This window comes from Gossypium raimondii, chromosome 11 (assembly GCF_025698545.1).
Source record: "Gossypium raimondii isolate GPD5lz chromosome 11, ASM2569854v1, whole genome shotgun sequence".
Lineage (NCBI taxonomy): Eukaryota > Viridiplantae > Streptophyta > Magnoliopsida > Malvales > Malvaceae > Gossypium > Gossypium raimondii.
Genome location: NC_068575.1, coordinates 32,278,936 through 32,293,495, shown reverse-complemented (window position 1 = coordinate 32,293,495; position 14,560 = coordinate 32,278,936). Strand labels below are relative to the sequence as shown.

The following is a 14,560-nucleotide window of genomic DNA, read 5'->3' as shown; positions in this document are numbered from 1 at the left end:
TGTATCAACGATTGGATTATTTGTCATTCTTTATTTTCCATTATTTGTTGGCTACTATGGAAGAATCGGAATATGTTTGTCTTCTCTGATGGCCATAGTTATGTTCAAGAAATTGTGGATAAAGGCACAAGTTGGACGTGGAGTGCTTTATCAACGTACTTCGAATTTTCTTATTCTCATCCTCGGGTAGTAGGTTCAACTTGGTCGCGTCCTGAAGAGAGTTATGCTAAACTTAATACTGATGGTGTTGTACTCTCTTCAAGGGCCCGTGCCTCTGTTGGAGGCATTATTAGAGACACTAATGGGGTGTGGCAATGTGGTTTCTCAATGACAATTGGAGATGGTACAATATTTTAGGTGGTAGTAAGGGCGATGCTTGAAAGGCTTCGTTTAGCATGGAACAAAGGATTTTAGAAGTTGGAGTTAGAGTTGGAGTGTGACAATGCCTTGTTAATTGAGATTATTCTTGCTGGTGGTGCCGCGAATAGCAAGCTGACGGAACTTAGACTGATACATAACATGCTTATTTGACCTTGGGAGGTTTGTGTCAGACATATTCCTCGGGTGCATAATAGAGTGGCAGATCATTTGACCAAAATTGTAGATCCAGTGGATTCTAATTTGTCCGCATTAAACTAATATTTCCTTCTATTGTTTTATTTACTAAAAAAAGAATGTGATCGCAAGTTTATTTACATAAAATAATTAAATATAAAATTATTTAATTAATGAAAATTATTTATTATTAATCCTTTAAATACGGTTTAGCCAGGTTTTAACTTAAAAGCCGTATAGGCAATTAAAAGTTACTTGGCATATTCATTAAATGACTTCTAAATATTTACAACATTATTTAATATTTAATTTTAATTTACAAAATCGCATAATAACAAATTTGACGTTAAGTTCAAAAGTAAATGGTAAATAAATTTATTCTTTTGACCTTAGATAAAATTATCTGAGGGAAACCAAATATCGATTTATCCGATAAAAGGAACATATAATAAAATAAAAGACCAATTGCAGTCGATGATACTTGATGGTTGATAGATACATTGTATTGTATTTTATTTTTTAAAGACATATATGCGTCTTTCTTAGCTATCGTTTTCAATAGCTTTTTCATCTTCTAAAGATGACGATGAGGCTTCAAATTAAATAATAATCTATACTCTATGTATGGCTTTTCTCCTGACACGCGTTTAATTTACATTTTTGCCGAGTATATTTATTTTTCTATTATGTTCACCTAGGATTTTATTTTTATATTTTAATTTGATATAATTTGATTATCTATTTTTACAATGACATTAATTGGTTAAAATGATAATGTAAATTTTTAAAATATCTTTCTAACACACCAAAACAATATTTATTTCACTATGAAAATTTGGTAGGTATTTTTAAGAAAAATTTTGGTCTCAATATTTTATTCAGAATAGGTAAGAGTGTTAACTATTTAGACTAATTAATGATATTATGAAAATACAGGACCAAATCATGTCAAATTGAAATATAAATTAAATTTAAATTTAATAGAGGGACTATGATCATAATTTGACATATACTCTAAATAAAAGCCTTCACCTCTAAGGCTCTAACACGTCTCCAACTTTATTTTTTTAGGTTTAATATAATATTTGGTATTTAAATTTGACAATTTTTTCTAATTTGATACATAAATTTTTTAATTCAATTTAGTACCCAAATTTAACATTTTTTTAAAATTGGTACTTAAACTTGACAATTTAGCATTATTTCTCCATGAATGACTAAGCTGCGAGCAACAAAGATGAGTTAAATAACATGTTTTATGTCCATACGCCTATAAAATGATGTCTCCATATTACAAGCAAGATAAGCTAATTTTCCTTTTGAGCTTTATCCTGATAAATCTCATGTGGTTGAAAATCATTTATGTTCCATAAAAGAACTATATGTAACTGAAAGTTACTTTTTGAAAATGCCTCACAAGTCTACACCTTTTTCCAATAGTTCTTTCAACTCATCAATCAACGATTCTAAAAACACATCAATATTATTTCTAGCAAATTTAAGACAAAGAATGATAAGCGACATCATAAATAGGGATCTTTATTTACATCCATGGTGATAAGTTATAATGAATCAATTCAACTGAACATACACTATAAGACATGCTCATGTTGTTGCATGAGTTAAAACTAGAGGTGCTCATGGGCCGCCCGGCCCGACGGTCCGCCCGAAATATGGGAGGGTTTGGGTAAAAATATAGGCCCGAAATATGAGCTTGGGCAAAAAAACGAGGCCCGTTTAGAAAACAGGTCGGGCCTCGGGCACCACTTTTTCGGCCCGGTCCGGCCCGATATAATAAATATATTTATTTTTTTAATTTTAAAATATTTTTTACATATTTTTTTAATTTTTTTAAATTTTAAAATATTTTTAAAATACTTTTTTAATTTTTTTAAATTTTAAAATATTTTTAAAATATATTTTTTTAATTTTTTAAAATTTTTAAAATAAAAATGGGCTGGGCTGGGCCGGGCCCGGGCTTATATTTTTTTCCCGGGCCGGGCCTGGGCAAAATCTTAGGCCCATATTTTTTCCGGGCCGGGTCCGGGCCTAGGACCCGGGCCAAATTTTTTTATAGGCCCGGCCCGGCCCATGAGCACCTCTAGTTAAAACCATCACTTGCTAAATCATGTTGAACATTACGTGGACTTGTTGCAAAAGAAGGGAGCAATAAATTAAACTTTTTCAAGCCAAAAAATCTACTAGATATTCCACAAATCTATCACTACAAGGATTTTGTTTATGTCTTCTCATTTCTTTAGCAATCTTTGATAACATGTATACCTTTTGCAAGCGTGGAACTAACAAAAAAAAAATTATCATAAATTTTTTTAGTAACCATTTCCTTAGTAATATGTTGAGTAGTTGTATTCTCATATTTGTCATCACTCCATCTTAATTCACCACTAGTTGGACAAGATCAAGAATTCTCATATTTCTTTCCTATAAAGGATACAAACATTTATGCAAGCATCTCTATTCACATATTCAATCTCTAAATCTTGAGTAATTTTCTTACGCTCGACAAGAAAAAAAGAAATTGTCACATCCCAAAAATTGGGTTAAAAGAAATTGAGTTAGTGGACCAAGAGATGTCACGCTTTGACTTTCAATTATAAGCTCGTAAATTTATTTCAAGAATGAACCACTGGCTTAATGGCTAAGAGAAAATAAGGAGATAGTGTAATTAGCTTAGAGACTCGAGTTTGAATCCTTTTCCTTGCGAATTAATTATTTTTTCTATTTTTCTCCCACTCCCCTGTGCGTGTGTCGTCCAACCTAGTATAACTTAGGTATATATGTTATTTTTCATTAAGTTTTCCAATGTATTCATTCTATTTTGCCTCCCTTGTCGTCCAACCCTCATTCTCTCTAAAAAAATCTCCCATTTTCTTCCTCATTGTTTCTTCTTTGTGCTGCCCAAACAAGGGTGTTTTTCACCATTGTTGTGTCGTCCATCTGCTCTTCTATTTCTTCTGTTTTGCTGCAATCTAGCATTCAAAATATGTTATTTTGATCACAATGGCCACCCCACCTTGCTTCCATTAAACCTGCATTGTTGCCCTTTCCTCCTTGTGTGGTGGTGCCGATTTGCTTCTTTTTTTTCTCCTCTCTTCTTTCCTTTTTTTTTGTCAATTTTTGCTACTATTTTTACAGCCATCTTACTACTATTTTTAGCCTCTAAAATCGTCTTTTCTTAAGCCAAAATCCCTTCATGTGCGACCCCCAAATCATCCATTTCTTGTCGTTGTTTGTGGTGGTGTGCTGCCCCTTTGTGCATCACTTTTGAGTTGTTATATTTTTTTATTGTCACACATTTACAACAACATTTTCTTCATTTCCCCTCTATTTAAATAAACCCTTAACCTTTCCAATTAGGTGTGTATCCGGTCTTGCTCATTTGACATCTCATGTAACACCCCATACTTGGTCCGATTGCAGAACCCGAGCTATGGAACATCACATTAGCCGCCTAAGTGACTCTTCATTAACAACTGACCTAACCTCCAACACACCTCAGGTTAAAATAAAACAACATGCATAGTTTAAGAAAGCACAAGTTCGCGAACTCACTTCGTTTGCTCATGATATGCAACGCCAATAACATGCGAACCTACTCGCATGCAAGGACTTAACTTACTCTTTTTCTTGAAGTCATAGAGATTTGAAGAAAGGAATTAAGAAAAAGCGATCCCTAAGTTCACAAAATGATATACGGTTGTTCAACTATTTGACGTTGGGGTTTGTACCCTTGCTAGCTTGGACATACTAAATCTTCGCAGAGTAAGACTCTTTAAACAGGATAAGTCTCACGAACCACCTCTTAGGTGCTTAGATGTTGCGAACACGGTTTGTAGAGTTCTTCCTATACAGTATATCAAAAGTTATTAAGGGTTCGCAAAACTAGATTGGCAATTGATAGGGTTCACACTTTGCACAGTTCACCAATCCTATCACTTCGCAGCAACATTGGCTAACTCTATATAAGTTTGACAACTTTTGAATATTACAGGTTATAGCCTATGGTGAAAACTATGTTTAGAAATTAATTTCTTAAATAGGAACTGGTAAAATTAAGAAAACTTTAAGCAATTTTGGACTATATTCATATTCTTAAATTTATGTGTTTATAAAGTATTATCGGTGCGTAAATAAAAACATAAAGAAAACATAAGAAATCATAAAAACAACTAAGTCTTAAAATAATTTTAGGTCAACAGAAAGATAACTCTAAGACCAAGAAGATGCCCACATTGCCTTTAAATCCAGAGTTTGCTGGTATCACCTTTCCAATTTTATGCTTCGCCTAGATCACTTGCCTCGTCGTTACACCCCGTGCGGTCTAACTATCTATAGTGTTAGGAAGGAGTGTGTGAGCTATTGCAAACTCAGTAAACATACACGAAATTATAACCACATAGCACGCACAAATCATAAGTTAAACAAAAGCTTTGGTAAAATTATTGAACTGAGAACAAAGTTAACCATACTTACGTGAAGTCTGGTTTATAGATACTCATTGTTAGATAGCTTAAAAACATAATTTTTCAGAAAACATAATCTTATTCACATGTTCTTTACTATTGGATAATCGGATCTCCTTATAACTCCTCAGAATGACTCAGTGAGTCTTAACATGTTCCATAAGTGTAGCATAAAATTAAACACTATCTAGCACACCAAAATGTCTCACTGAATGGAGCTTAGCAACATTCTCTTATCTCACCATCCTATCCTAGGGCCTCTCGCCCAAATCACTAAACATAAAGGGTGAGTACTCACAATCCTGACATGTTATTATATCCAACGATTTTAGAATATTATAGTGTCCAAAAAATATACTTAAAATATAGAGCTCGTAAATCATGAGGAGCTCGTAAATCACTATTCATACTTAGCTCACATTATAAAGCTTGTATATCTCTGTTCATAAAAACATATATTTAATCACAAACACAAACTAGAGTTTTAGAGAAGGCTTACTCTCAGGACTTATGTTCAAACCCTAAGCTCCTAATTAACACTATGGTTCGCACATACATGTGGTAATCCCTGAACACTCACCAAATTGGCTGAAAGCTTTATACAAGCTTCGTTTTAGCCTTGTCTTTGCTTGTTGATGGTTCCATCAATTCACAATTTCAAAAACATACACATGTTACTAACAAACAAGGCACATTGAAAATCATACATAAATACAATCAAACCTAGGTTCGTACATGCTAGTCTTTTGGCGAAGCTAATTCATTTTATTGCGAACCTTCTTGAGAGTTTCTAAAGGAATAAAGTTTTACCTTATGTTCTAAAGGCTAAGTTTCTGGGTAGAATCTTGACAATAAGATAACCGATGAAGGACTTTGAGAGAGTTTTGTCTTTTCAAAAGAATACGGAATTTTTTATAAAAAAGACTTAATTTATAGGCACTAAGTGTTTTGGTGTTCTCAGGATACCTTAGTCATAGTAGAAGTAGGAAAGAGTTACGTGAATGGATGGTATTACGAAGACAAAAGTAAGTTAACTTCCTATTTTTGGTATAATTACTCTTTTACCACTCCTACTTTTGACTCTCAGCCCAAAACAATGATTATAGCTCACTAGGCCCACTGGAGACCCTAGCTCGCCAAGCCCTCTAGCGATTACATTTCGCTGAATCCATTAACGAACACCAGCTCGTCAGACCAACTAGCGAACATTAGCTCACCAGACCTACTGGTGTACACAATCTCGTCAAACCTGAAACTCTTAGGCCCTGTTCTGGGATGTTACATCTTAGATTTAGTTAACGTGAGGCGTAAGTGCGGATTTAAGTGAGTTATTGTGTTGATTAATTCCATTAAATTTATAGTTTGGTCGAATTCTCTAAGACCTTTAATTGATCATTAGTTACTAATTTTTAGTGATATTTTAGTCGTAGGTGTTGATCAGAATGTCCCGGATCAGTAGTGAAGTTAGTTATCGTCCGCACTCTCGTTTCGCATCAACTCAGTGTAAGTTCGCTTGTCGTTTTGAATTTGAAAATTTGTTAATGTGGCAATGCTTTGGTCGAACCCTTAGGGGTGTTTCAAGGCTGGTTTAACTTTATTAACGTATTAATGTTATTTTTGTTTTTAGGCTCATCTAAGGCTTAAGTATGAAAGTGTGAATTTTATAGTTTAGTGCTACGGGTTGTGATTTAAGGTGTCGGTCTTCCCCTATGTCTAATTAACTTGAAAATCATATATATATATATATATTCTTAAATGTTAAATTTTCTTGCTAGTTTTGGTTTGGCCAAATGGCCTAAGTGCAAATAAGTGAGGTGCTGAACAAGTAACGTAATCAATTAGAAAGCCTATTTGATAATGGTTCTGTTTGGGTGATGAAATTGTGTATTGAATGCTTAAATAGCATGCTAGATTTTGAAACACGAATTGAGGTGCATGTTTTATGTCATGATTGGTATTGACTGTATGAAACCATGTGAACATGTCATTGTTACTATTAAACGAAAAGTATACAAAGTGTATTTGACACCGAATATTGACACGCATGCTAAACATGGCATTATACCAAAATTTTTACTAAAAGCATCATGTGTTTATCAATTGTATGACATATTGCATATGCAAGGGGTGGGTATTTGTGGTTGACGGAGGAGTTTCATAGAGTACTGACGACATTTAAAGTCCGCAATATTGTTGCCAATGCATTGCATCGAAGTACCGTGGAGATTGAGCAATTTAATCACATTACTAGCAGATTGTCTGCATTATTGGTGGCTCGCCCACACTATTGGCAGTTCATCTGCATTACCATTATTGGTGGCTTGTCCACACTACTGGCAGCTCGTCTGCACTTATACTGGTAGATTAACTGTATTATTGATATCAGTGGTTTATCAACAACAAGTTTCGACTTGCACCATTTGGAGTTAGATAGACGGGTTTTGGGGAACTCGTGGTGTGTAACAGTGGTTGGGTAAGAACCTTTTACATTGCATCATACACATGATATGCTCATACATTGATTGGTTTTGCCATGTACAGTTTAAAATGATACTGTTGAATGTTATTTGTTATGATTGCTTGTACGGTTGTACCTTATATTGACTCACACTAAGCTTTCATAAGCTCACCCATTTAGTCTAAAACTTCTCAGGAATGCTCGAGACTAGGATTGGACCCGACATGCGGATGACTCTTCAGACATCGGACTATTTTAATTATATCGAATTAATTTCTTTTTAATTTTTCACTGGTTTCAGATTGTAAAATTATTATTTGGACTGTGGCTTGGTAGTTTTGGTTTGGGATTTTTATGCATGCATTATTCATTTGAGTAGTTGAATTTAATAACCAGTAATTGCATGTTACTCGACCTAAAGTAAAATACGACATACAATTTTCCGCTACATTAGAACAAAATGGGTTTTTCATAAATAAAAATGACAATTCAATTTTTTTTCCAAAAATGTCGCGACCGATTAATAAGATAGACTCTAAGTAAAGTTGGCCTAATTAATGAATGTTTTAACATGCTTCGAGCTCAAAAGTAGCGATTTTCCTAAAGATAGATTGATTAGGGTTTTCGTGAGTAAAATGAATTACTTGGCCATTTCGGTGCTAATGTAGTCTTCATGATTTGGCCATAACATCTAGGTCGGGTTAGGGAGGTTAAAGAAATTTTGCTAATTTTAGAAAAAAAAATTTAATGTGTGAAGAGTATAGGGACTAAGAGAAAAATTAAACCTAAAATTAGATTATTCAACTTTATTAAAAACAACTTCGGGTAAACTACACAAGTAATCACCAAATTATTAGCATGTTTTTGTTTTAGTCATCTAGATCTAGAAATTTCTATTTTAGTCACTAACATTATCTAAATTTAGAATTTAGGGCACTCCATTAAATCATTAATGGAATATGATGTAATCTTTTTATTGGAATAGTAATAAGTTTATCCCTCTATTGTTGACAAATTCTATCAATTTGGTCATAATTTTAAAAAGTTTAACAAATTTAACCTCCCAAATTTGCATATTTTGTTAAATTAGTCCTAATTCTTAAAAAATATGGAATACAGTAATAGATATGCAAGTTATTTACGTGGTTCAGTTTTCCTACATCTGCAAAGCCTAGCTTAATGAGTAAATCCATTCTCTTTCAATCCAATACAACAAGTGATTTAGGTTCTATCACACTCTAGTATAGCAGCCTTACATTTGTACCTAAAAATCTAATATCATTCACCTCTAAGTCCTACCCTTGAGAACATAGGTTGTAAACCAAGCATTAAACTTGTTTACACTCTCAAATGCACTTTCAAATAAAAGTTTCTTAATGAACAGATCAATGTTCTCAACTCTCAATATAAAACCAATAAAAATCTTTTCAAATATATAAGAGTTCGATACTTACTAACATGCTAGATCAAGTACAATCAATTCCCCTATAAAATTGCAACTAAAATAGCATACAGAATATAATAAAGTTTAGGATAAATAGGATCATTTGAGATAAGTCTTTAATGCAGCCCTAATTCAATCTCCATAATTTATGGGATTCAGTTGCTTGATCTGATCTAATCCTCAAGATAAGTTATTTCAAATGAATAGGTTTTTATAAATGAGATTTTATATTTCCACAATATCTACAATTGCACAGCCCAATGATTTTGTTCTAAAATATTGACTATACCAAATATGGCAAGTCATGTTGCCTGTCGCAATGCTATCGATAGTGGCCACTACCATTGGTACTGAACAAACCACTTCTCATTAACTTGCCTCAACATATAAAAATTAGAGAGACCTCCATAGGTAGTATATTTATCAACTTGAGAAATGACAAACCTATATGTAACATTTTCCACTCAAATTGACTTGCTTTGTTTACCATAAAAAAGCATCATCTCAAGGCTTAATGCCTTTATAATTTGGGTCTTCCGCTCTAAGGGGAGAGTTGGGGCCAAAGCTTATGAGCAAGGCCTAGACCAAAACATTTTATCCAAATTTACCTATTAAAAAAAATCCAGATCATCATCAATCAAAAAAATCTTATTGGATATATTTTTTGAGAGAAAATAAAATAAATTAAGACGATGAATATGTATAGTTGAATTAGGACTATAACTTTGTTGAATTTAACCCTCAAATGTTTTATGAATGTTCAACCATGAGTTCTCTTGATCTTTGAGGTAGCGTCAACAAAGGAGATGAAGTGTACGGGGACATTAGTGAAGCAGAGCGACATGAGAGGGTCAGATTGTTGAGCTAAAATGTAGAGCGAGCGATAAGGGTGGCATCTGATGTTGTGGAACTTTTTGATGATTGGGAGTTTTGATGGCAACAATGGTAATATTAGCTTAGTTCTGTCAATCGGACAAATTAGGACAACGAAGAAGATTATTATCAAGGAGAAGAACAAGGGACATGAAATGAATAAGATTTCATGTTGTTCTAAAAGTTGCAAAAAAACTCAATATATCCATTATTGGCTTGCACAATATTTTTTAGAATTTAGACTAAATTGATGAAATATGTAAAGTTAAAGGTTATATTTATTAAAATTTTAGAATTATGTCCAAATTGATCAAATTTGTAAACATTGGAAGTTAAACTTATTATTATACCAAAAAAAAAAAGATCATATCAATATTTCATTAATGATTTAATGAAAAAGCAATCTAAATTTTAAATTTTAATAACATTAATGACTAAAATAAAAATTTTTAAATCTGTGAGATTAAAATAAAAAATACACTAATATTTAAATGACTATTTATATAATTTGCTCAAATTTTAAATAATTCTACTTTCAATAATCTTATCCAATGTACTGAAAGATTTCAGTTATGAGTAGGGGTGAGCAAAACTCGATTCGACTCGAAAAAATCGAAAATAATTTGAATTTCGAGTTAAACGAATCGAGTTACTCGAGTTAATCGAGTTATTCGAATCAACTCGAATTTTTTTTTTCGAATTTCGAGTTCGAATCCAGTTGAGTTTTCGAATTCGAATAACTCGAATAATTCGAATGATTCGAATATCAAACTATAATATTTTACATTTTTACGCCAAACTCCTAAACTTTTTTACTTTTCCCTCAAAATTTTTATTCCTTCCCACTTCCCCCCAAAACTTTTACTCTCCTCCCCTCCCAACCCCCAATCTATCCAAAATTCATTTCCCACCAAAATTTTACTCTCCCATTTATTTTTTCTCAAAATTTTACTCCCAAAAACCCTTAAAACCTTTTATTTTCCCCCAAAATTTTTACTCCCTCCCACTTTTCCCCTAAAACTTTTATTTTCTTCCCATCCCACCTCCCATCTATCCCAAACTCTCCACCGTCCAAATTTTTTTTAATATTTTCCCTCCAAAATTTTATTTCCTCCTATTTACTTTCTCTCAAACTTTTATTCCCCAAAACCTTTTATTTTTCTCCTAAACTTTTACTTCTCACCATTTACTCTCAAATAAAAAAATCAAAATTATCCAAAAAAATCACTAAACATAAATAGTAATAATTTTATTTATATCTACTATTTATATTATTAAATTAAATTTCACATTTTATATTATTTATATTATTGAATTGTTTAGTCATATTGAATATTTATATTAAAATTGAATTATTAATTATGCCATAAAATATTCGTGTTAAAATTTTATATTGGTATCAATTTCACATTTTATTTTTAAAATAACTTTTATTAAAAATCATATTTTTACATTTAATATATTTTTAATTCTAAAATACATAGTGATAAGAATCAAGATAATTGAAACAACTAAGCAAGCAAAGAAGCTAACCAGTATATAAAAAATTAATAAATAAATTATGAAGTGATGAAAGTTAATAAAAAATTTGATTAAGGTTGACAAATTTTATTACGATGGGTGACAATGGTTACAAGGACCCAAAATTATTTTTTAAAATTTAACTCGAACAAATATATTCGATTCGATTCGATTCGATTCGAATTCCATCTCACTCGACTTGATTCGAGAAAACTTCAAATAAAGTTAGGATGATAAAATGAGATTCGAAAACTCAATTAACTCGAAAATTTTCGATTCGATTCGATTCGATTCGATCGAATGCTCACCCCTAGTTATAAGTGTTTATTTAGTACTTTAAGAAAATATTCTTTTAATACGGTATTTGATTGTTATTTATTGATTCTATATTTCGAGCAACACAAAAGGATGAGAGGATATTTTGCGACATTTCGAAAGCAGGAAGAGAGCCAAGTAAGTAGGGGTAACCAAAACGAGAATAACCCAAAAACGAAGCAACGTCGGTGTGCAACTTTCCCACTTCTCCTTCAATTTCTAGCTTTTAATTTTCCTCCACGTGTAATGTCCATTCTTCTTGTCTCTTTGATGTTGACACCATTTGGACAGCCTCATATGATTCCTTATCATCCTAGTTCCTTTGCCCTTTGCTTTCACCCATCCAACTAAAACATCAAAAAGTCCTTGAAAATCATGGAGATTCCTCCAACACTAAACCAAATATAAGAAAAAAAAATTTACACAAAAGGTTTTATATATTTGCTGCAACTATATAAGATTCATATAAGTGCTGCTGTTTCTTTCCTCACATATTTGCTGGGAGTTTTTGGGTTTGGAAAATGGAGCGTTATGAGATACTGAAAGATATTGGATCAGGGAACTTTGGTGTTGCTAAGCTGGTTAGGGATAAAAGGACTGGTGAGCTTTATGCTGTCAAGTATATTGAAAGAGGCCCCAAGGTATCAGATTTTGTTTTTAGCTTCATTTTCCTATTGGCTCTCCATTGTTCATGCCCATCATCTTGTTTGGGTTGTCAATATTTTCTTCTGGATGGATTTCAAGAGATTTCTTGTCTATGCAGATTGATGAGCATGTGCAAAGGGAGATTATGAACCATAGGTCTTTGAAGCATCCAAATATAATAAAATTCAAAGAGGTAAATATCTATAGTTCCTCATAAGTTTCAGGTATTCAAGTCAAGACAAGCATTACTTGTATAAGTTTCAGAGCTCCTTAAATGGAGCAGTGAAGGATTTTGCATTTTTTTTCTTCTCTTTAAAAATCAGAGTTGATTTGAACAGAACAGGCTTTACAATGATTTATCTTTTGTTCTGTTTTAGCTAACTTAGCCTTGAGAGCAACCTACATGGTCAGAGATGTAGCTTCCAGTTTAGCTTTAGCTTCATATTAGGTAACACCAGTGTTTGATTGAAAATTAACTTAAAAAGGTTGAAACAAACGATATGGGAGTTTGTGATCTTCAACAGGGCAGCTAAAGTCAATGGTGTCCATGGTATGTTTGATCCAATCCCAAACACAACTTTTTGCAGGTCCTGTTAACACCAACTCATCTTGCCATAGTCATGGAATATGCAGCTGGTGGAGAACTTTTTGAAAGAATATGCAACGCTGGTAGATTTGGTGAAGATGAGGTATATTCTTATAAACATCTTTTCTTTTTCTAATTTTTCACATGTTAAAAGTTGGGCTTATTGAATTTCATTTTTTTACCTTACTGTCATTGTTTTACTGCATCAGGCAAGGTTTTTCTTTCAACAACTGATATCAGGAGTGAGTTATTGCCATGCAATGGTAAATATGGCTTTACTTTGTCTATTGGATTCCCCCCCCCCCCCTTTCTTTTTGGCTATCTCGGTAAGTTGAGATTTTTATCCCCATTTTCACAGAAAATTTGTCATAGAGATCTTAAGCTGGAAAACACTCTATTAGATGGGAGCAGTACACCCAGACTAAAAATATGTGACTTCGGCTACTCTAAGGCAATGAACCTTTTCTGTTTATGATCTACATACTATAAAGTCAATTATTAACTTTGTACTACATGTTTCAGTCGAGTGTGTTACATTCCCAGCCCAAATCAACTGTAGGAACCCCAGCCTATATTGCACCGGAGGTCTTGTCCAAAAAAGAATATGATGGGAAGGTAAAACTCCTATTAAGACCTTAGTTTTCAGCTCCAAATATTGATGATCAGTGCTTTATCTATGGGAGAAAAAAAAATTGTAGATTGCAGATGTTTGGTCATGTGGGGTTACTTTGTATGTCATGCTGGTTGGCGCTTATCCTTTTGAAGACCCTCAAGATCCAAGAAACTTTAGAAAAACAATTCAGGTCAGTTGCTACTAGCAGCCATGACCATGATAGTTCATTATGTTTAGATTAAAAACTAATGTGGATGGACTTCTGACAGCGGATTCTGAGTGTCCACTATTCTATTCCTGATTATGTTCGACTTTCAAAGGATTGCAGACATCTCCTATCAAGGATTTTTGTAGCAGACCCTGAAAAGGTAATTATATAAGTTTTGTCATGTTTACAGCTTTGTTGATATGTAACTTCACTTTGTATTTACTTTTATTATTATTATTTTTTGTGATAGAGAATAACCATACCAGAAATCAAGCAGCATCCCTGGTTTTTAAAGCACTTGCCAAAGGAATTCATGGGAGGAGAGGGAGGAAACCTGGAAAAGGAAGAAGATGAACAGTTTCAAAGTATTGAAGAAGTGTTGTCTATAATTGAAGAGGCTAGAGAACCTGGTGAGGGTCCAAAAATTGGGAGTCAATTACTTGGTGGTAGTATGGAGCTTGATGACTTAGATACTGATGCAGATATAGATGATATAGAGACAAGTGGTGATTTTGTCTGTGCATTGCAAGTATGAATAATAATTAAAAACAAAATAGCATCAACTTTTCAAACCAATATGGCTGAAAATTCAATAAATAGAAAAAAGGGAAAGCAAATTTGAAGGTAAAGAAATGTGGAAGAAGTTGCTTTCCATGGTATAAGGGATATGGAATTAAAAGAAAAATGTTGCATCTCAAGCTTTAAAATCTCTCACGACTTTCCTATATTTTGTTCACGATTAGAATAAGAAAATGACAGCTTTATTTTCTATATTTTCCAATCATGAAAACATGAACGGGTGGCAGATAGGGGTGAGCATTCGATCGAATCGAATCGAATCGAATAAAAAATTTTCGA

The 14,560-nt window shown here is 33.0% G+C and overlaps 1 protein-coding gene across 3 annotated transcripts; it reads left to right on the top strand.

The window, feature by feature from the left end:
- Positions 1-11,965: 11,965 nt before the first annotated feature.
- LOC105804170 (serine/threonine-protein kinase SAPK2) lies at positions 11,966-14,278 on the top strand. 3 transcript variants are annotated; one of them, XM_012636660.2, is made up of 9 exons: positions 11,966-12,291; positions 12,414-12,488; positions 12,883-12,984; positions 13,091-13,123; positions 13,240-13,332; positions 13,404-13,496; positions 13,580-13,684; positions 13,764-13,862; positions 13,953-14,278. In XM_012636660.2, exons 1-9 carry the CDS (start codon positions 12,172-12,174, stop codon positions 14,235-14,237), a joined length of 1,005 nt encoding a protein of 334 aa, XP_012492114.1. In that variant the 5' UTR covers positions 11,966-12,171; the 3' UTR covers positions 14,238-14,278. The 3 variants fall into 3 exon arrangements, with proteins under 3 accessions (XP_012492114.1, XP_052480473.1, XP_012492113.1); XM_012636659.2 differs by having other exon boundaries at positions 11,967-12,291; positions 13,091-13,144; XM_052624513.1 differs by lacking the exon at positions 13,240-13,332 and having other exon boundaries at positions 13,091-13,144.
- Positions 14,279-14,560: the final 282 nt, after the last annotated feature.